This window comes from Botryllus schlosseri, chromosome 16 (genome assembly GCF_051294905.1).
Source record: "Botryllus schlosseri isolate E-star chromosome 16, Bs_hap1, whole genome shotgun sequence".
Lineage (NCBI taxonomy): Eukaryota > Metazoa > Chordata > Ascidiacea > Stolidobranchia > Styelidae > Botryllus > Botryllus schlosseri.
In genome coordinates, this window is record NC_137251.1 from 5,492,705 (window position 1) to 5,516,968 (window position 24,264).

General features: G+C 41.4%; 1 protein-coding gene across 1 annotated transcript; it reads right to left on the reverse strand.

Moving 5' to 3' along the window:
* Positions 1-1,499: 1,499 nt before the first annotated feature.
* Positions 1,500-24,264, reverse strand: LOC145458558 (serine/threonine-protein kinase N2-like). Its single transcript, XM_080336962.1, has 22 exons — positions 23,884-24,264; positions 22,768-22,935; positions 22,102-22,246; positions 20,632-20,735; positions 20,157-20,310; positions 19,275-19,456; positions 17,709-17,931; positions 15,805-15,996; positions 12,969-13,078; positions 9,384-9,527; positions 8,998-9,067; positions 8,319-8,505; positions 7,704-7,925; positions 7,288-7,366; positions 7,096-7,229; positions 6,232-6,390; positions 5,990-6,166; positions 4,629-4,768; positions 4,419-4,561; positions 3,137-3,325; positions 2,773-2,832; positions 1,500-2,012 (listed from the first exon to the last, which is right to left on the reverse strand). Exons 1-22 carry the CDS (start codon positions 23,890-23,892, stop codon positions 1,860-1,862), a joined length of 3,144 nt encoding a protein of 1,047 aa, XP_080193088.1. The 5' UTR covers positions 23,893-24,264; the 3' UTR covers positions 1,500-1,859.

Consider the following 24,264-nt stretch of genomic DNA (forward strand, 5'->3'; position numbering starts at 1 on the left):
CCTACAATCACAGCCACGGTGGTTAACTAGGCAGCAGCAAGGATTTTCCTACTAATACTTCACTACTGGTTTGAGTTCTGAGGCTGTCAGCTCTTGATGATATATTAAGCCTGTGACGTCGCTACTTCCTTTCAAACACTTTCCATACGTAACATCACTGCCAAGTTCTTTCCAATACGCAATATTGCAAATGAGTTTGGTAATCTATAACGGTAGCAGATCATATTTCATATGCATCGAACATAAGAAACCTGCAATAGACATCACGCAAATAGCAGAACGTAGCGATGTACTTGGAAGTAAAAACTGTACACTTGAATATTACGCCAGCCAAAACAGAGCAATTGGTCGCCAACTCGCCGGCAGACGAGTCTGTTCCTATGCTTACAACGCCTCACAAATTTGGCACATTTCAGAAATTCAATCGATCACTTCATAGCGACACAATTCAGTAGATGCGAGAACGCAAAATTCATATACAACGAAAAAGTCCGATCCCGATATCATACCGGTTCAAATAGCAAACAGGATTCATGATCATGATACTGTAGTTACTAAGCTTACACATTGCAACATATTGTGTCTACTCCAGCATAGCAAATGCTACATAGTAGATCTGTGGGGGAATGCTCCATTTTTTTCATAGCAACTATAAAGGCAAGACAGAACGCAAAATGGCTTGCAATACAAAGAGGCACTGTTCTACAGATATCAGCATTGATATTCTGACATGAAGGCCGTCAAGGCATCAACAACAACGCCCACAAACAATTTCACCAGATTATCAACCCCGTATTAACGAATGGTTCACAAATAAGGTACTACCGAGCACGCCGGTGATAATGTTAAATGCCAAAAACACGGCACACAGGGTAATGTGCAGTTCTTGGCTGTGATTCCCGCAGTCTGCACTGATTTTGAATCCTAAGACTAACAAATCATAGTTCACAACCTGGTATACAATACGACAGTACTATGCTGGGTTGTACGCATCAGGATTACGTTATTTCAAGAAAACAGTCACACGTTCCATTAGCTCATAGTCACAGACAGCAGTAACCAGCAATTCAATACAGTCTCATGCAAGGACAAACCACCCTACCGGATTAAACGAGCATACGGAAAACAAGCTCACAATGCTGGCAGTGAAAAGTAGAGCATATCGTGGCAAATAATCTTTTGCTTCAGCATAACAAGCTTATTATTTCAAGCGGACCGAAACTGCCAAGATACCAAACTTTTTGAAACTCTGGAACTTTCCGTAAGACCTCCAGTACGTAGTGCCAGGATAGGTTATCGCCTTCCAATTTGGAGGCGGCACATTACTAAAACATAGTGTCAAATCCCAGCCGACTGCCGGCTACGAAAAGCGTTAGCACTAAAAGTAACGTTAGAGCCTGCGATATTGAAAATATGTATAGTTGTTAGCGAAAAGCGTGTTAAGGTATATCATCCTGAGCACATATCTACTTAGATTCTCGGCGTACGCTTAGAATACGACGGCATACAAAAATGCGCGATCCTACAAATTCCACTAGAAAACGTTAATTCCCGTATATATTATCATCGCAATGCCCGATTGCGAGTGAATACTACTAAAAGTTTTTCGAGAATGTCACCCGTCGCAAACAGCATTATATAGAAAACAACAGATACAGAATACAGGTATTGCGTCAAATCATGAAATCGGTAGTAGGTACGAAAATCTTAAAAAACAGCCTACAAGCGTACTGTGCGTCTGTCGAAAATCGGCCCGAACGGGCGTCAAATGCCGCACCGTTTCCGTACGCGGCCCGGTTTCAGACGTAACTGCGATTGTCCACAAAGTCGGTCGTATCGTGGCTATATCGTCGCGCGATTCATTTCGTGGACCATTCGGCGACGTAATCGAATTCGAGGAATTGCGCCTGCTCGGCCCGGCTCAACGCCTTGTTGTTTTCGTGCGGCGGCGTTAAGACCGGGTCTTCGTTTGTGAATTCCTCGTCAAAGTTACTGACGTCGGTCGCGGAACGCTGTAAACGAAAAATAGCCATTGCGGCGTCAATGTCGATACTGCATTACAGGCAGGGTTGTAACAACTCGAGTCATGACTCGACTCGAGTCGCGTATGGCGATTCGACTTGACTCGAGTCAACTTTTCTATTGAATCGACTTAGATTTGAGACATCGTGCATGACTCAAAACCAAGTCACATGACTCGAGACCAGGACGGCAAAGACAGACATTTCCTTGTGACTTCGAAGAACAGTGAGATGAAGCGAACCCATCGTATAGCTCTTTGTTATGCCAATCAAAGAGAATAGAACCACACTAGAAATAGTTTATAGCATGTTTTTAAATCCCTCCTTTTACATTTCAACGCAATATCGGATAAAAGTTGCAGTAAAACTTTGCATTAAAAATAGAGAAAAGTTTCAAAAAGTTGCACTATAAAATCACTCCAAACATCATAGTAAATCGAGATTTTGAGTACCTAGGAAGCTGCGGGAAGCTGTAAAAAAGTTGCAAAAACTTGCCCTACTCATCAGTGAACAGAATGACGTGGACTCGGACTCGGTGGTGGAAATTATTGAAACAATATTTTACGGTGATATAATAACTCTTTGAGTGCAAAATCCATACATTTTCCTTACCGGTACTGAAAAGTATATGTTTACGATACCAAATGTATTAACTACCCATTCCAGACCCTCCTGCCTTAGTTACGGTTACCGCAAGCTCCTGCCCGTCACTCGTTGATATGAAAAAATTACAGAATCAAGCGGAACTCACAATAGTTGGAACAAACGGCGGCTTGATTCTCTTTTCCAAAAGGGCCATCCAATCCAGTTTCTGCAAGACGAAATTTAGTAAGCAATAGAACAATCTGGTATGTACGGTAACCGATAATTACAATGACCACACGCAATAATTATGATATAACATTGATTGGTTAGGACTTATTAAGGTAATACGCTGGTTGAGCTTGACTAAGAAGTAGCTTATTGTTGTGCTACTAGAATAGACTCAGATGATAAATTTTTTCATGGTTGGGAATCTCTGCTGTGTAATTATCGAAAATTTAGAACTACGTATCATAATATAAAAGTGAGAGTTTAGTTTCGCATTCAGCGCTATCACAATAACAAAATCGAACCCTGAAGAAAGGCTGTTTCTTCACGTCTTCCGCGTCCCGTTCGCTGGCGCCCAGTCTTCTTTCGGGATTGCGTCTCAGCAGCCGTCGCATCAGGCCGATCGCTTCGCTGGAGAGAAACCGCGGATATCGTACGTCGTCGTTGACGATCGAGTCGAAAACCTCTTCTTCGTCGTCTCCGGGGAAGGGCGACTGGGAAGGAGAAATTTTCCTTTAGCAAACGGGCGATGATTCAGGTTAGGACAGAAAATATCGCTAATCTCACAGCGACCTTCGGAATTCCAAATCCAAACGTCGACTTTGTATCTAGATTTGCAAATTTGTGACCCGCACGTACGCGATATCAGATGTGGTCAGTAAATAGGTACTTGACGTACTGTTTTTCACTAGTGTAGGTTTTTCTGACTTGCACTATTTATTCAGGACTCAGACTCCTACTTCTACTTGTAGCTAGGCAAAACAAGTTACATTTTTACATTACAATTTTTCATTTTTAAAAGCAGCAAAGTTTTGGGATAAGTGGTCATGATTTTAGATCTCTCCTGCTTCTAATCAAAAGTTTACAGCTATTCGGCCGAAATTGGTATATAGCACTTTGTTATTTAATTAGAAATTGCAATTTCTACTTATTTGAAGAGCTTCTTGCAGGTATAGAACTTCAATACACAATTGAATAGTATATTCATATTGAATTGAACCCGAATGTTTTCGGCTGACACTCGTCAGGGGTAATCGTCAGCAACTACTAAAGAATTGGAAAGAACATTGCATATCAACAATAGTATCACAAAATATGACGTCACTGGCATGAAATTTCGAATAATCGGGGCGGAGAGAGCGCTTAAGTTCAATGTGCTATTTTTAGATGGTACACGAACTCCTTCTGTAGGCACGGCTTGGTAGGTGTATTTTGCAAGTCTACTCCAAGGCGCCCAAATGAAAATGGGAACAGCCTCTCCCGGTAACGCGGAATCTGTAGTCCCGATAACTTATCCTCGAGGTTAAGCGCTCTCTCAGCCCCGATTATTCGAAATTTCATGCCGGTGACGTCATATTTTGTGACACGACGATGTGATATGAGTGTCAGCCGAAAACATTCGGGTTAATTTCCATATGAATATACTTATTTAGAGATTTACAAGTTACTTCTATGTGAACGACAACGGCGATTGCTAGACCACCTCTGCTTTGAGGCAATGCAGAATCTACAAAATGAACTTCGAATATATGAACATTTTCTGCTCGTGAGACGAAAATCCCCAAGGAATACAAATTCACGGCATACCTCTCCCACCAGCATCTCAAAGATAAGCACACCGAGACCCCACCAGTCCACGGCCCGAGTGTACGAGGTATCGGTCAAAACTTCGGGCGCCAAAAATTCCGGAGTACCGCAGAAAGTGCCGGTGCGGTCGCCGTGACCCATTCCTGGAAACGCAAACCAAACGGTCAAATCGACCGCGACGGAAACGGCCGCCGGATATATTTCACCCACCCTCTTTGCAGAGGCCGAAATCGGCGATTTTCACAAATCCGTCTTTGTCCAGAAGCAGATTGTCCAGCTTCAGATCTCGATAGACGATCTTATTGTCGTGCAAGTACTGAAGACCCAGCACCACGCAGCCCGTGTAAAATCTGCGCAGACGAAATTTTTCAGCTTTCCGATAGAATAAAAATATTTGGCACCACAAGGTACATGCACTTGGAAGAGCGTCTTATTTCCACATATATAGGCAGTATGACATACTTGACAACAATATAGGTTCCCTAATTCTAATAATCCAATTTTACTAATCAGAGTGAAGTGTAGAAAATTTACTTCTAATCTAATTTGTGAAATGTTTGTATGCTTAACTTTAATACTCAAATAATTTTTGGTTTTCTTCTGCCATTTGGTATCTAATTTCATACCAGATCGGACTAGACTACCATGTCATGCTCATAACCGCCAACGAATTCGATATTTTCAACAAAACACGGGTAAGTGTGTTGCGTTTACAGTATTATGCCACTGAAAAGTCATTCCTAATGTACATTTCATACCATGGATCGATTACTTCGCATGCATAATTCACGGAACAATATGGAATTCGTATCAGAAATAGTCTTGAACTCTGCAGTTTAACACTACCCCCACCCGCATACAAACGCTCGGCAAACATTGCACGTGTTTGGCACAGCTCCAGTAATGTTAACCTGATCGATGATCAATCCAGCTTATCTAATCTCTGATTAGTCAATTGTCTGATGAATGATACCAGATACATTGCGCTTAGCAAAGCATGGTAGCAGTGATCATAATCTCAATAACGGGGATTGATAAAGATCTCACGGAGCCTGGTTCGTGCTAGGTGGGTTGAGGGCATAAAAGTCTGGGATTATTTACATAACCTTAGGCTTAATCCTGACAGCACAAGGAGCAATCATGCTTCATAGCCAAGGCTTTGCAGCAGAAAGAGATGCGATAGTTTAACATATGATAACAGGACAAACAAATAGTATTATTAACAACATTTGACAATAACAGAGAATATAACAAAAAATGATAACATTGGTGGAGAAAGACACAAAGTAACAAGATCTCTCAGATACTTTAGAAGACAAGAAACTGAAACCAATCAAGTAGCAATTTCTAGTATTCTATGGCTAATTTTGCTCAAAAAATAAAAACCTTGAAGCATAAATAGACTAAAATCATTACAACGTTAGTAAGTAGCTCAAATACGCGAAACCTACCGAGCACTCGGAAAAATTAGAAGTACTTCTTTACCGACCACCTCTACAAAATACGTGTAAAATCCTATAAAGACCCACGCACCAAAAGTACCGCACTAACACCGTTATAAATTCACTTACACGGTCCGACTCTCCGAGAAGACGTCCGTGTGAATGTGCAACATGAGATCGCCGCCACTCGCGTACTCCATCACAAAGCAAACGTGCTCCACGGTTTGAAAGCAGGCAAACAGGTTGACGAGAAACGGATGGCGCACCTTGGACGCACACTCGAATATGCGTCTTTCACACATCAAGCTGTAGCAAGCAGAACATTACATTTGAAAAAAAGAAGGACTCGTTGAAAAACACAACCAACTGACCTGTCGATTTCGTCTCTGGCAATGATGTCGCCTTTCTTGAGCGCTTTGATGGCGTACATTTCGTTAGTCTTCCGATGTTGCGTCAGCAGCACTTTACCAAAGTGTCCGCGTCCCAAAACCGCGATCGACCGAAAATCTTTCATTCCGATTTGAGTCGAGCTGTGAAGTAACAGGGGGGGGGGGGGGTGTTTACAACAGTGGTTCAGTAAAATGATGTGTCTCCAACCTTTCTAAAACTAAACCAAATGTTACTAAAAATTGACGTTGCAGTTACAGAAGTTTATAACGTAGGTAGTTCCTCACAAGTTTAATTTCTTTCTGCGAGCATAATTTTTCTTCATACCTTTTAATACCAGTACGTGTCTAATTCCCCCACTTCATGGGGTGGCAGGTAGCAACACTGGTTACTTTAACTGTCACTTATACGCGAAAGAAGATTTTGCAGAAGAAATCTGGTCTGTTAGAAATACAAATTAATTGAATAAAATATGTTCTATGTTGAATAAAATCCATTCGAATAGTCGTACCAGTGCTTCATTAATAATTCAGCACAAAATTTTTCCGTTCTTCAAATAGAGGATATATTTTACAAACATGTTTCTGATAGAATACCGCAGAAGCAGAATCACTACTATTAGGAATCAGCGATTCAAAAAATAGGTTGATTCACTTGGTAATATCAATAATAACCAAAAATGTAACAGGCGTATATAATTTTCAAAGTAGATTTACAGGAATGTCGGACAGAGTTCTGTGAAGAAAATATTAGGAGTCTAGTATGTTTAAAGTTTACAGAGACGGTGGTAAAGTGAATCCCATCGTCGTGTATTACCAATAATAGGGCAAGATATTCACACAACCCACCCGAAGCGCGTGGACTTTGTCGACGGCGCCGCCTGTCTTCGACTCGGTTTCGGGGGTGACGTGGCGTCGACGACGCTTCTAGGGGTCGGTTTCGGGGGCGCCTTGCCATCGTCGACGAGCCGCTGAAAAGAACCCTGCCAAAAATCGAGAGGGTTCAATAATGAAAAATATTTCATCAATCTGTAAATGTACCGTGACGTCGTCCATTACCGACGGCGATTCCGGATGGACCGCTTTCCTGTAGGAAGGACGGGCGTGAGACGGCGTGGACCTGGACAACAAGAAAATTACAATAGCATTTTGTGAGTCAAATATATATTAAAAAAGCAAGATTTCCTCTCTTATCCACTTTTAGCAGACATGGTCAGTAACAGGGTGTTCCTACTGCGCTATTTACTTCCTACATTATATAGGCAACACTATATAGGCAACACTATATTGGCAACACTATACCTAAAATAGTCATTTTTATACTTACGTGGAGCTTCAACATTTCACGAATTACCTTATTAGTCCAATTAACAACTAGAAATCTAGTTGTCCAGATCTGCTTTGCAGAAGTACTTTGCCACTGAACCCTTCGGCACACACACAAATTCCGTACTCACTTTTCCGTTTCCTCCTCTTTCGTTTTGGGCAGCGTGCCCGGCACGTGCCAGATCATGGACGGCGTGCGGGCGGCGGCCGCCGTTTTCTGGACTCCGTTTTCAGGAATCGCGGCCGGGTCCTTAGTCGGTGAGAACTGGTCTTTCGAAGTCCGGACTTGAGCGAATTCGGACGGCGTCACTTGGAAATCGAGCTTCTGCGCCAGGACGTGCTCGCTCGACGGCCTGAATGGAGAACACGGCGAGTAGTACTCGAATCGGCGTCAAACAATACGCCACAGCACATCGTATTATTGCCCACAATGGAATCCAACTCGGAAGCACAAAGATTTTAGTAACACATTGATAACATAAATATATTAAAACCCGAAGCTTTTAGAGCTAATACTCTTCAGGGGCGATCGTCAGCAAAAAAGAAATTTCAAAAAACTTGCATCTAACTGCATTTCACACTATAACATCATTGAAACAAATATGAAGTATAGGCAAACCGCAAGCGCGGCTAGGGGCCAATTTTTAACATGAGCAAATATTCCTTCTGTTGCAATCTTACTAGATGGAAGTAGTGTCACAAATAAGTATGGGACCACGGGTGAGTGGGTGTAAAGCAAAGCTCACCTCTTGGTGGGCGCTTCCGTCGCTGCAGTGACCGACTCGATATCCTGCGAGGCGGGTCTCCGCGTCTTTGGGTCCTGCGGGCTGAGCGTGCTCGGCGCGTTGCACGATTGTGGGATGGCGCGTTTCATGAGTCGGCCCCACGTGGCGATGTTGATGTTCATCTGCTGGGCCCGCAAGAAACTCTTGCCTGGGAAACGCAAGACGTCAGAACGCGAGTGTATTTCTGAGTGTGCCATGACTATATTTCTCAATTGGGTTGGCAAACCTTGTTTTTAATTGATAAATTGAATTCACCAAAAATCCTACCCTTCTTGTTGTCATCGGCATTCTTGCCGTCTTTTGAAGTGATGTATAAAATTTTTTCAACCAAATAACTACAATAACCAGGGTCAATATCAATCTTACCCCATTTCAAAGACTGCGATACTATTTCATATTGGAAGTGCCAGCTTCTGTTTCACCAGTATGGGAAATAGGGCTCTTAACCTTTGGCGCAGTTCAAGCCCAAAATATTTTCAACGGTCAAGTCCAACCCCCCCCCCCAATCGAACTTAATGGGTTATGCTGTAGTGATTATTGATGTTGATAAAAAGCTTTACCGGCGCAGATAGGGGTCGATTGGCGGAGTAGCAGCCCTTCAAAATGAACATTACAGATTCAAGCGTCCGCCAAAACACACCTTTGTTTCTGAAAATCTTTTGTCGCTGCAGTTTGGGACGTCTCTCAATTCGCGGATTGCTGAAGGTGACCTGCAATCACAACGCAACTGTTAACAGACACCGCTCACTACGATGTGTCACACACACCCACCAACTCTCCCGGTAAGCAGTAAGCACACAGTCATGGATATATTGATAACGAGACTTATTTTCTAATGTGTATAGTTGTGATTCAAAATTGACACAAAAAAGTTCAGGAGGTGCCATCTTAAATCTTTCCTTCCACCACCACTAAAGAAACATTGATGACGGCTTACAAAAACACCTCAGCTAATAATACAACAACTGATTTCGTCAGAAAGTGGCATGTCCTGTCGAATCTATCGAGCGCAACAAAACACGTCACCTCTGCGAAAAGTATTCCTTGCGGTTCGAGATGCAGGGCCATCCCGTGCCGCTCGTTGTCGAGAAAGTCTTCCAACCTCAGGAACTTGACGGCGGCCATCGCTCTCCAATCCTTCCAGTAGACACAGATCTCCATTTCTCTAGCCTGCGGGTGTTTAGGCGAGAGTAATGAAAGGGAGAAATACTGTCAGGACGTGCATAGCTCATGCTTTCGAAATTGCAATAGTAACACAATAATACAGTGGATATTTTTCTTATTTTCGGGGTCATGCCCCTAATATTATATTACAAAGTGGAGTTAAAATCATAAGATAGTAGTACTAAAGAGTGTATTACACATTGGATAGTAATAAACCAAAAGGGGTCCGCAATAAAAAGGTCCAAGAACCCCTGGCTTGTAAAAAAAGGTAGAGGAAGAGCTCTTGCTTGTTCACACATTTCAGTAAGCGTAGCAATCCGTATCTGAGATCCCACAAATGTGGTAGAATTTGGGTCACGCTTCATCTATGGCAGGGGTGTCAAACATACGGCCCGCGGGCCGCATCCGGCCCGGCCTGCGAAGCAATTCTGAGTGGATTAAAACATCCAATATTTTCCAGCACATTTGTAACAACTGTTGAGATATTTTGCAGGAAATACTTCCATGTTGATAAGCCCCATTATAACCACCCGACTACGTCGCTGTGGTTTTACTCTAGTTACCAGTTTTGCCACTAATAACAAGTCGGTGAAATCGACATCCAATTTCAATAAGGCAAAAAGTGCACACTCAGTCCAGAGTTTTATACAAATATGGATCAGAAAGTACTTATTCACATAAGTGAAAAGTGAAAACGCCAATGCGAAACCGTTATATGCAGTTATAATGCAAAATATATTAGTGCCACAAATATATAATTAAAACACTATGGTCGCATTGCTGTGTCACTTTCGAACCAATAGATCTCCAGACATGAGAGAAACCGGACTCATAGTTTAATGTTAATAAACCAATTTCCAACGTCCACATCTCTAATCAAAATCTTGTATTGCTCTCAACGAATATGAAGGGCGAACGCCAGATTACGACTATATCAAAGGTATCATAGAATATGCCAACTTATATTGTCGTAAACGCCAGTGATATAGCGTTTCATAACTGTATTCAATCAGAAAATCATCGTTTTTTTGCTAATATCATTGTTCGCGGATAAAAAGGTGTTGCGACTTGCCACTGCAAAAACCCTATGAGCCGTACATTAGACATATCTGTATATGATTTAAGGTATTTAAGTGAAAAGTAAGAGCACGGGGTAACATTTTGGAATCAGTTGACAGGTCCGGCCCGCGAGCGATTTGAAGGCTTGAATCCGGCCCGTGACGCAATTTGAGTTTGACACTCCTGATCTATGGTGTTTCAACGCATAGGCTATGCAAGTGCAACCCACGTCATAAGAAAAAAGTGGTCGTTTCGTATGCAATTGGGCTACACTGAAAATCGATTTGGAGGTTGTAACCCGACCCAGTGAGAAAAGCACGACACCCAGCGTATTCTACTTTATTCTGTTCAATAGGCACAGACAGAGACTAAGCCTGCTTCTGTTGTCTATTTGCGGTCTACCAGACCCATAGGCGCTGAACTCAGGTATGCTAGGTATGCCGCGCATACCTAGGAATTTTTTTAGGTATGCGGCATACCCAGAATTCGGCTAGGCTGGCTGGTGAATTGATCGATTTAGAATTAAGCAATGTATTTCGTACTGCTGCTGAACACTTGAGCAAATCAGCAGCAATACATTCACGCGCGTAGCAAAACCCCGTCCTTTTGAAATGACCATTCTGATGTTAATATTCAGTTGCAATTCCGTCAGTCTTATTTTATCAGTGTTGTGCGCGGCCACGGCCAATTAGCGAGAAGCGTGTTTACAATTAGCGAGAATCGTTTGTGCACGATGTAACGCAATGCGATCTCGATCTGAGATGATTCCGAAGTCATTGATTACTGCGCGCTCTGCAATCGCCGCTGGCCTGACTTATCGCACCTCCAACAAGCCTCGTTCCGATGGCTTGAAGAATCGCATCTGGAATAGGCGCAGTGCGCACTGTACCATCGCTGGCCTGCACACGATACCATCGTTGGCCTACACAATTGTGTGTGCAATAGGCCTGTTACAAAATATATCATCACTAGCCTAACGATCGCGTCTCGTGCCTAGAATGCTTTGGCTCTAGATTGTGATTAAAGATTGACGTCGCGAAACTGAATGACATCAAATGTTCACAAGCATTTGCGACGCGTGCGTACATGCGTACTTGATTTCCGCTAATACTTAAACATAACCATCAGAAGATGTGTCTCAAGGTTTGAGTTACTAAGGATGTCAATTTCTATTGGGCGAAATGTGGCGATTGTCATCTCCTGCTGTGTCGGAATATAATATCTGATGTGCCGGCCGGAACTATCGCGTTTTCTGAGATTGTGATGTCAGACTGGCTCAGACATTGAACATGGACGGAATTGATTAAAATACATAGCCTACTGATCGTGAACAGACAGCGGCGTAATTGATTTTGATTAACGCTAATACTAAAACAGAACATCAGAAAATTGTCTTGCAGGCGCTTGATATCGAAACTTCCGACCCCCTGAAATCAGAGTGACTAATGAATATAGAGTCCAGCACGCACAGACTTTCCATTTGTGAGAATAGTTCCTGTAACTTTAGTTTATTAGCCGTCGCCACAGATGCGTATTCGTTTGTTCTTGAGGCGAGTAATTGAAATTTCCTGATTGTCGGCGCGCGTGTTGGCGAATATGTTGCAGGAGATTGCGAGCTCGCTAATTGACTGCATAGTCGGACTCGCTAGTAATCCTATAGTAGCGTGATGTGTCGTAGTAGTGTAGAGTATTACGTGGGAGTCTGTTACACAAGGATGCTGATCCGATCGATCTATAATCGGCATTGGTGGATGCACTTGACCATAATAAACTGATGCTACCTTGGCAAATTTGAAATCAATTCAATCAATTCAGCAAGCGGCCGGCTGGCTGCGCGCTTGCTTAATACTATGCTTAATACAATTTTGTCACCATATACAAGTGAAAGGTGATATTGAACGCTTGCGAGTCGGCTCATTTGTCAATTCTGATGCACTATGACGCCGGCCCTTTGTGACGTCACCGATCCCGCATACCTAGGGAAAATCAGAGTTCAGCGCCTATGCAGACCGTATATATTTAAACTCGAAAGCAAACATTCAGTCCCGTCGCCTACCGAATCCATTTCGTTTTAATCACGCACTTGAAATTTCATCAAGAAACGTCAGTTAAAATATCAAGATACCCGCCAATATTTCGGCAAGAGATTTAGCAAATACAACCTGAAACCGGTCAAACACTTGCCAGCAATGCAACTGATGCTATCTTCGATCACTTTGAATGCTAGTGCCAATTTATCCATTGCCTGCCACTGACAGTGACAATTGATGCCCAGCATGACAAAGTGTGGCTACAAGATGATACTTGTGGGTACCCAAAATCTAGTAAGGCTGGAAGCATAACCGCAACTACCATATCACGACATTTGTCGAATAACAAGTAAGTCACCCTGTCCAGGTCTTTAACGAAACGCGCGTCCCAGCACTGCTGATTGATTGGTCTATACGTGGTTTCGCAAAACAATTGATTGTCCAACTTCAGGACTGCGATGACTTCATCTGGAAGAAAAGAATCAGTGTTTACCAACAATGGACAAAAGCAAATATTGTCATTAAACGAAACTGTCACTACACAATGAGATCACGTAGGGGCTGGACAATGTCTCGAAGTGTGATCAGTGATCATTCATACCTAGCTATCAATCATCATATTATTACGGGTCCGTAAAATCCCAGTGTAACGCTCAAAATCTTAACCGGTGGGAATAATCCACAACAAATGCGGTGCATTACAAAAATCATATCAATCATAGTATTAGCGGCTGTAGTGGCACAATGCCGATGCATATCATGACAGACAGTGTTGCGATTGAATAAGGAACAGAATATAAGTGTATAAGTCTTTGTGCAAGTTAAGTCTTCCACTAAGGCAGCGACTTGATGTTGTCATGGTGAAATCGGTGAAGCCAGGTGTTATATCCCATAAAATCGTGAAATGCCTATACCGCAACATATAATCAGTAACCTTGACAGACTCTACATCACAATGTGGTGTCACGTCATATCGCAGACAGTTTATCAGAACAGATTGCTTTTTGGTGAGTCTACAAAGTTATGGAAAAAAGTCACGTACTGCCGGATGGATATCTTATATAGTAGTTAAGCTGTAATGATGTCATAAATTCGAAAAATAACATTTGTGTGCAGGCTACATCGTATTTTACAATCACTCTCAATCTCAATCATTTATACGGTCATACATACATATTGCAACCAATCACAAAGTATTAGCAATACCAGATGGCAGAAGCCTTCTGAGTATTCTAACGTGTGATGAAACGAAACAAAATTACTCACATTCGATAATTCAAACAAAAAAATCAATGAGCCAAATGTATGCTGTTGATTAGAAGTATTTGATCATCTGACACACAGAGTGAAACTATTCGCATAACACGGATTGCGTGTGTCCTCCACATTAATCCAATACCGAGACTCCGACGATTAATGAGCATTGCATAATTTGCATTAACAACAAAGTGTATTGCATCAGTCTTGGAAAGCATCAAGCGAGTGAGTAGCGCTGTGCCCTCACCACATCTAACACACAATGCAAAGTAGAACAATGGTTCAAGCACATGATGCAAAAACAGATCCAGTACGGTATCTCAGATCTATGGAAAGAATCATATCTTAGTCCCACGATAGACTGGCATGTATAACCAGAGGTGGTCAGTAACGAAGTACTTCTACTTTTTCAAAGTACTCAAGTAGTTTTCCTCTACTTCTGGTACTTACTCAAGTAGATCTGATTTTTCGCTACTGCTACTTCTACTTCCTAATATTTTGTGATCTACTTACTTACTTTTCGCTATTTTCAGTTTGTCAAGTAGAAGTAGTTTAATCTTCCAATTAGGAAGATAGCCTGAGGAATTTCGGGGCTGTTTTCAATGAGTATCAACATTTAATTTTCAAAAATGTTGGGTAAAGCCTAGAATTTTCGTCGCGTTTCGCGCTCAGTGGATACGGAGTAACCAGTATGATTTCACGAAAATATCGGTGAATATAATTTAGGTAGCGGGTTGGCGTGGTTCCGTTCACACCGCATTGTCGCCCATATGAAATATTTAATCACAGTATATGTAGCTCATAACGTTTAAAACTGATGTTTCACAATCTAGCATTTACTTATCATATCGTAATCTAGCAGTCCATGGCGTGTCCTAATCTGGAAAAGTGGACTCTGACTTTTTTTCTAGTCTAAGAGCTGTTTTAGCATACCACCTTGAGACCTTTCTGGACTAAAGACATGAAATATATTTCCCGTTTTAGAAGTAGTATTTATATTTCACTTTCAATTCCCAGTATCATATACTTAGAGTTCTAATTACTATCAGTTCTTTTGGCTGGTTAACATACATGTTGAAGTATAAAAGCAAGTGTAGTATTGCCTTTAATTTCCTGAAATAAAGCTTCACAATATGGCATTTTTACGATCCACCATATTTTTTATTCACGTTTGCTAATCACGCAAAGTGTTTACACCGTATCCTATACAACTTCTCCGTATTGCTCTTCGACTACACTACGGGCCTTTTAATATGGGGGAGTGCGCCATACCATGCTATTTTCTAAAACGTGCCGTTCGAAAAACAGAGGATTAGTATCGCATTTCCATATCAATACTATCATTTTCATCCCATGACGCAGACGAATGATTATGCTGAGAAAATTGAATACCTCCTGGTATATGTATGAATATGAATCAACTAGGCACCTTTCACGTAGCTCAATTTGCTCCTTTTGACAATCCCTGCGAACGAATTACGATCGTTTTCACAACTACTTACTTACTTGAGTAGATTTAAAGTCAGTCAATTCTACTTCTACTTCAAGTAGTTTTAGGTTGGTTATGGACAAAGTACTTCTACTCGTACTTGAGTAGATTTTTTCGTCGCTACTTCTACTTCTACTTGAGTAGCTTTCTTGACTACTTTGACCACCTCTGTGTATAGCTGGACCAAAAGTAAGCGAGCAATAGTTTCCGGCAGGCAAAAGCGGCCAAGTTCTTCATGCGGAATGCATATTTATCATAATTTATTACGAGTGCCAACCAGACGCTAACAAGACCAATACAGTAATACCCGACTTGACATGGAATAACTCGCTAGACGGCAAACGGGTTTTTAGCAACCAGTTAGTAAAAATAGTGTTAATCAGGCGGAAATTTGTGTTGAAACACAACTCAGGAAAGACTAATCCCCATCAAAACTCGATCAACTTACTTGACATATCGTCCGGTTTCAAATTATACTTATTGACGCTCTGTTTTCCGTGAAAGCTTTTGCTCGCGCCTCGAAGAAAAGTGGCTTTCGCTTCCGCGGTGCCGCTAGGAAGGTGTACGGAGGCATTTCTGGAACGGCCGGGTACGTTTTCCATGATGTCTTGACACCCGACAATTCGCACTTCGAGTTTACCTGAAATTACACACGTTGGCATTGACATAGAGGATCATCGAATGCATTGATGTTAAGTTAGAGAGAAAACACAAAGGACTCTGTGAAGGCAAATGTGAAGAAAAGACACACTATGGGCGCGGAAAGATGCTTTTCGATGAAATACACACTTTTCACTTTGCATACCAGAAAGGAATAAGTATCATCGAGTAAGCAAAAAAACGGCTTTGGAATTTGGTGTATGTCCTTTGTTCTGTGGGCATAAACGAACTGGGTATTTAGGGTTCATCGTAAATGGACTCAGGTAGAGCTATCCAGTCCACCCTGTAACCACGCTAACCTTCCTTTGTGTTATATGGCCTTGGAAAATAAGTTACGCGACTCCGACTGAGTCTACAGCTAGAGCACCCGGGTTGAAATTGCAAAACTAGGGGTGAAAATACAGTCTTGAAATAATCAATAAGTGCCAGCCATGTTGAATCTGTTGATCAGGAATGAGACAGACAATGCTGAAAGGCCAGCTCTATTTAAGCACCATCAACGTGAAAGACACAAGAAACAATACTTGAAAACATGAATCGAGATGGGAACAAGGAATTCGATAATGTGTACTGCATACCGTTCCACCCCAGTAACCAAGAATCCACTAGAAATGAATCTTATCTTGAGCTGTGATAAATTTTTCAAAGAGAACGAAATATATTTGAACAATATTCGGAAGCACCGGCGCTAGGTAATCGGTATTGCCATGCATGAGTGATAAACTCCCACCAACTATCAATCGCATTGTCTTCCACCAGTTACCTAATTCCATTCATGAGATAACATGGATATTGGGTTTCAATGGCTCAGTGTCTAACAAAGAACAATTCCAGTTGCAGAAAACAAATCAGTGCACTGTATCAAACTATTTGATACACATGGCAAATGATCCTTAACATGGATCCTAGATGGTCATTTATTCACAGAGCAATAAATAAATTCAACTGTGGTACAACTAGACAGGGCCCAATGTTAACTATACTTAAACATAAACAGCACTTGGGGGCTCTTTAAAAGGCTATTGTTACATTATGAAACTAATGCTCATCACATCTTGGCATCTTTGTAGGTTCGGTGCTAAGTTAAGGTACAAATCAGTATTCACATCATTAAGCTACACCCCGTAAAACAACAATTCTATTCCCAACATACCATCGAGAACTTAAGAAAACAACTCGACTGAGGATGTACTAAAAAATTGATGACGAACATGACATATTCTGACTCTTAAAATTGACATATTTAACAACGAACGAACGCAGAGACGAAGCACGTCGATTTCACACCTGGAGACTGAAATTTTAAATGTGCGCGAGCAACAAGGTATTTTAGACAGTTAATTCTACCCCGTATCAGAGATAGGCATGGATTTGGACAGAAAAAAACGGATTTGGGGAGGCCGTATTTGGATCAGACATGGATTTACGCTGTTTTACAAGCTGGATTTAGAAACATAGAAATTGTAATATCTTCCGATTCTTGTGCAATTTTTGAATGAATTCAAGTCATGAACACATAATTTCAAAGAACATGAAATTCTAATGTGATTTTTGAATGAATTTCAGTCATTATAGTATTGCGCATGGTTCAAACAAAATTTTGTACCCGGATACAAAACTCAAATCTGCGAAAGTACCTGGACTCTGCTCCACACACACACACACACACTATTAACTTCGATCAAATCTTACCGGTAAGTGCGACAGGCTTGGGCATCGTCGCGTACGTATTCACCACCGTTCCGTGGCTTCCGTCCCGAGACTTTGACGACTGGTAACCTGTCGGTATCGAGTTCATCTCCTGCTCCAACTCCTTCCGCTGCTTGCTTTCGGGCGGCAATTCCGCCGTCCTTTGCTCGAGCGATACTTTCAAGAGGTCGAGCTTGTGACTCGATTCTTGGAGCTTCATCTGAGCCTGGAACAAGGTCTGCATTTGAGCTCACGTCTTGTTTGTTATCATTAACTCCGGTATTAGTAACCGATCATAGTGTTGTGTCGCTGGGAACGCACCATCAAACAAACCACAGATTCAAAATTCGCGAATTCATGTTCCGAAACTTGCAATTGGACCAAAGGCAGTGGTACAGCATGTAACGTTTCCAAAGTCACATAAAATCTGAGATAATTAGTACTTCTTTTTAATCCTATCAGCAGCAAGACACACAATGTACAATGCGATACACACTGCAATGTAACTAATGACTAACACAGAATACAAGAAACGGAAGGCCAATTATAACGACACAAAACGATGATGTCGGTCGCCTGGGAATTCTGTAGAGAAAATATCACGTATCCAACATATCAATTGTTTACAGATAGTTCCAAGTCCATCCGGTAAATATGTAACAGAATAATGATACAGAGATATTCATTCACAATTCCAACCTTCACATTAGTCAATGTCTGCCAACAGAATGGGGAGAAACGAAATTCACAAGTGGTGGGAAACAAAGTTCTTATACTTTTTTTAAAGTACCCTACTCAAGTATATTTGCCCGTTTGCACTAATTACTCGAGCGGCTGGGTTTTTGGACTACTTTCATTATATATATAAGGTAGGCCTACGGTAGCTTTGAGATATGTCTGAGTTACTTTTACGTGTAAGCTTCTTGGAGGTACACAACTTCAATATACAATTGAATAGTATATTCATATTGATGAACCCAAATACTCTCGGCTGACACTCGTCAGGGTTAATCGTCAGCAACTATTAGAGAATTGGAAAGAACGTTGTGTAGGCCTATCAACAATCGTATCACAAAATATCACTCCACCAGCATGAAATTTCAAATAATCGGGGCAATGAGAATGCTTAAGCTCAATGTACCACTTTTACATGGTACACAAACTCGTTCAGCCGAATATATTCGGGTTCATTTCGATTTGAATATACTATTCGACGTGTGAAGTTGCCCTCAAACTGTGCAAAATAGCCCCAACATCATGTCAACTGAATATATTTTTGAAGTCTGTGTAGTTTTTCACTTTGCATTAGTCACGAACGAACGAACGGACATTCGTGGTTTCCAATGCAGCCCTCTCCAATTAACTGCTGAAAATACGTGAGCCATTGACTAAATCTAATTATATTATTACTTACCCAAATACAATACAGACCTTTATTTTCTACTTCCTCCAAAAAGACCAATTCAACTTGCAATAGAGTAGCAAGATACATCGTTACTTTCAATTCTATGCTAGTGCCAGCACCAAACTACATTGTCCACCTCCGGTGAAAACGCAACGAACACCCACCTCCAACAGCGCGTGCTTGTCGGCATTCTTCTGAGTTGTGCTCATAATTCGTAGCACGTTCCTGGAGCCCTCCATGATTGCGCTTTCGATTTTGATATGATGTCGCAGCATGGCGATGCGTAGCGACAGCGGATCGCTGATTTGCGTGGTCACGCTCTCACGCTTTGACCTCTGACCGCCACCTAGGAAACGTATTTGAGATAGCTATAGCTTTTACATAGTGACACTGCTGCTAGCCATAAGCCAAGTGATTCCCAGGCCAGCAATGCGTTCTTCTAATCAAAAATCACTATTACAAAAGAGTCATTCAAACGGAATGTAAATCCATAAATTGTGTGGTTGATTGTGGCTAACAATCGAGAGATTTGGTAAATTCAACTAGAAATGCATCTTGTGAATAGTTCACCAAGTATCTTACCGCCCGCCGTTCCAGCCACCAGAGGTCAACAAAGATACTTTTCCAGAGTAAGCTTGAGCGGATTTTGCATTCATGGAGTACTTACACAAAAGGTAATGCTTTTAAACTTCTACGTGCAAAACTACTTGCTACGGGTTTTCCAAAGTATAAAGTGGCCTTGAGCCAGGTTTTCATCACTTTTCAGAGTGACACAATCATGAAAACCATGCAAAATAGCCCGCCGATCACGGTAACTAAACCGTAGGTGTTGATCCTACTTTTACGCGAGTAACAATCACCAACTACCGTACTTTGTCTACCCCTGCCAGCCACTCAATATGACAATGCATGATCGGACCAGACGAAAATCAAACAAGACACCAGCACTAGTACCGGAAAACCATTCAAACTTGATTTTACATTCGCCGAGTTGCGGCACGCATTACAACCGATCACAAACAAAATGAATTGTCCAGGTTGCCTACCGAAAGGACTTTCTTCTTCCACCGCCATAACAGACTTCCTCTTATTGGCGCTATCGTGTGCTGCACTCGACTTCAATATCTGCATTCTTATCACTTCAATCTTCGTCTTGCTCTCGGACAGCATTTGTTCGGCGGTTGCTATCATTTTCCTATCCTGTTGAAAATGCAAAGCATTCTTTGAACACGATACGCATCAGTTTTATACATTTACAGGCAAGAGACAAAACAAAACCATTATTACCGTGCAAGAAAACTAATAGTCCTTACGAGAGCAAGGAATGCTTTGCAGCACCAAAACTTCTGACGTGTGTTGCATTTTTATGAGCAGTCATTAATTTAACAGCCAGTACTTGAACAATAATTTCGGTCAGTTTCTCAATCATCAAATCTAATAACTGTGTCATGGCTATCTGCGCCTTAGTACCCTAGTGCAATAGCAACTAAACCAGACCTTTATTATCGAAAGTATATATACCTTGGTGTGGCCCATATGATAGGACTGTAGGAGTTTTTCCGTACCCTCCTTGACCTTTGTCTCAATCCGAAGTTGCTTCTGCAAAGCCGCAACCCTTGGATTGGCTGTAAAATGGTAAAATCATGAGCTTTTACACCATGGCGCTGCAGTAAACTGTGGCATTTGTGCGTATTTAGCTATATCCAGGAAATAGCAATTGAAAGTTAATCGTAGTTGGACGTGGACCAGTTATTTTAAATTATTTTAGCACGCTCTACACTTTTCATTGCTTCCAGAGCAAAATTTCTGAATTATTCTCTATTGTAGCCTGGAACAGAAGGATATGGGTCGAAGCTCACATAGACGCTGTCATATTTGCAACTATCAATGAGCCTTGTGATTAAGCAAGATAAGTCAAAAATGTCATTCGCCTATTGCTTGGACACAGTCGCTAGGCTATATATTCAATAAGATTACAGACATACCGTATAGCCCACACATGGTGTGGTCCGACGACCACACGCTTGAGCATGTGTAAGTATATTGAAATGCGTAATCATAATATGAAGCAAATAACAATATTTCCGGCATAGAATGCTTCCTTTTTAGTCCCAAAACAATCACAGAGGAAACAGTCTCTGCTCAGGAACTGAATGCTACACAAGGAACTGTGTAAGACACCCATATTACAGAAGTGTACCAACACTAACCATCAATTCTGAAAGAATATCGCTAATACTAACATTAATAGCTGACAATATGAACACACTGAGAGATGAATACATATCGACAGGCAAGCGCATCTCTCGATGCAGAAAGTCGAAACTACAATAACAGGTGATTTAAGAATCCTTGAAGAAAATCCTGTAGGCGGAGGCAAATATACTACATTGTGTGCATACCGAGCAAACAGTGGGCGTTGGCCAAAGTAATCGTTAATTCATTCATGAAGAACTTTCCAAGGTGTTGAATTACACATCGTCCGGAATAACGTCTCAAGAATTCACGTCACCGGCACCACATTATATTCGTCCGATGGTTCTCAAACTTTTGAAATCGTTGCCCCCTTGTCAGGCCCGACATGTGTTCATCGCCCCCCTAATAGCCAGACGTCATCAGTATCGAAGCAGATCTACATTTTCGGGGTATATCACTTACTAAATTAGTCTTGTTTGTATACTACTACTACTACTACTTCTACTTCAACAATATTTGCAATTTTTTTCATCTGTAATAATTTTTTCCAGAAAAAAGTACTTTTTGAATAAACTTCAGTCACTTACATTCAATCATCAGAGAACGAATCGTCAGATGGGCTTAGGCCCAGGTTAGCTATATAGATCAAATATCTCGCTACGAAGACCAGATCTGCCGAGGTGAAAATGCATTGCGGCTTATCGCATCTGCATAAATAAAAGGCGAAAGGCTGGGGATGAAGGGGTATAATTGCCAACTTTAATAACCCCTGTATCTAGAGAGAGGTGCACTTACCTTTGGCTTCGTCGGACCCGTCACTTGACTTCTCAATCTGGTAGGCGTCCAGCTCGCCCATCTCCTGCTGCAGCTCCTCGAGTTTGCGGTTCGACTTCTTCAGTATATTTTCAACATTTGCCAGTTGTTTTTTGTCTGTAGTGGCCTGCAACGATTGTGGGTTACTATCGCCCACTCACTCAATCGTCACATCAACAACAGAGGTGATCTATGAAGCAGGGTTACGTCACGTCTAATCATCGGTCACGCTGTCGTTTGTAATTCCAATGTTTGGATACAATGACGAAAACACGGGAATGTCGGGAGAAAAGCACCTCTCTGATCCAAGGGGACTGTCCCACATAGAAAGGTGGAGAATAATTTATCCAAATTATCAGTGTATACGACATGCCTTGTGTATGCGAACTTTGGATATATGGATTGGATGGTTCTTGCACATAGGAGCTGTAAAAGTGAATGTCTTTACTGCGTTTGCTCCTTACACCACAATATATGATCTGTTCCCTTTAAATATGGTGTTGACTATTGTGCGATACGTGAAACTTGTATAACTAATCTTGCATAACCAGGTAATTATCAAATATTGTCTTGACTATGACAGGACAGCAGTTTCTATAGTAGGCTACTAATATTCCCCGTAATGTCAGATACAAAAAAACAGGTAACCTTTTTCAAATTCTCGGCGCCTTCTTTCAACTTCAGCTCCCTTCTTATCTCCTTTCGAAGGTCCTCTTTGACTTCTTCGATCGATTTCTGGAAGCGAGTGTCCGACAGGTCGACATCGTTGTCTTCGGCCATGTATCCAAATGTACCTGCGCCACTTGGAGTGCCAGGCTAAGTAGAGATCACAAGTTGAGATCAGAGTGATCAACAAGCACGATTGGGTCTTTGAAGGCACTCAACCGACCTCGAGAGGCTTGTATTTATAGATACCTGTGGTAATCTACTTGCCTATATGGCATAAAAGAGGCTCATCTGGCATCTTGCAGGGCAACAGAAGAAATTCCGTAAGTCACAATAACAATTTGTTAGATTAAAAAAGAAATAGTAGCCTACAACCATCAATTGTCTACAGACTTGCCATGCCACACAACTCAACAAATTTACTTTTATACATCGAAGAAGTCACTATTTCATTTGATTACTCTAGAAATTACAAACCCATGAATTCAATGCAAAAGTAGATTATTGGATATTAAACAAAGTCAAGTAAGCGGGCCTGGGAGCGGAGTGTTTTTTTGTGAATTTCATAGTGTTACAATCAACACTACCTAGACGACAGTATTGAGGTCCAAGTCTTTTTCACTGCTTTTTTTTTAAACCAGAGCAATAAAATTCCATACAGCAGATAAAACCGTTGAATAATCTACATACCTATTTGTACAGTTAAATGACCACTTTGTGCGCCAAAGAGAGGTTAAAATCACAACTTAGCCGTGTCTATCACATGGCAAAATATGCTGCAGTATCACTAATTTAAAGAGATCATGTACTAGTGATTGAACCCAATGCACCTATCTTGAATTGATATGAAAACCACAAGCATTCAATTACAGAAAAGTGGAGTAAGCAATGCTGAAACTAACTAGAGTCAGTAGGCTGATACCAATTAACGGGTTGATAGTTTTATGAAGTAACACACTGACGAAGTAGGCATCCTAATGGTAACGAATCCTATCAGAGAATTGTACATTTGACGTCTGTTGAACTACAATATATGAGCACAAATTGCTCTCCGATATAGTACACTATCACTGCAAAACGAATTTTAAGTAGGCTTACTTCTGCCATAAGGTAGTCCAGAGAAAACTTCTTCAGATACTCAGACTTCAAGCCTGTTCAGTGGTCTTTTCAGGCTGTACTTATCGATAAACAAAAAATGTAGTGTATCCCTCTATTCAATCTGTAACTGGAATACACAACGGCATGCGATTAGCTGAAATTCAATATTTATTGATGATCAATTGTGTGAGCAGTAACACTCAAACAACTGTCCACACCAGAGATGTGAGACTCGGTCAGGGGCTATCACTCTGGTTCTGTTTGCTAGAGGTAGGCCAACTTACAAAACGATCAAGTCAAAACGGTCTACGTACGCAATAAATTTTCGTCATCACAAAAGTCCACCATAAATAACCTGTACTTGCTCCAAATGCTTTATTC

Excerpts from the sequence above, each read along its gene's own strand:
- LOC145458558 (XM_080336962.1), bottom strand. Across the intron at positions 17,932-19,274 it reads ACAAGCACGCGCTGTTGGAG|GCTCAGATGAAGCTCCAAGA; the intron begins GTGGGTGTTCGT and ends ACCTTGTTCCAG. Across the intron at positions 7,230-7,287 it reads CGGTAATGGACGACGTCACG|GGTTCTTTTCAGCGGCTCGT; the intron begins GTACATTTACAG and ends GATTTTTGGCAG.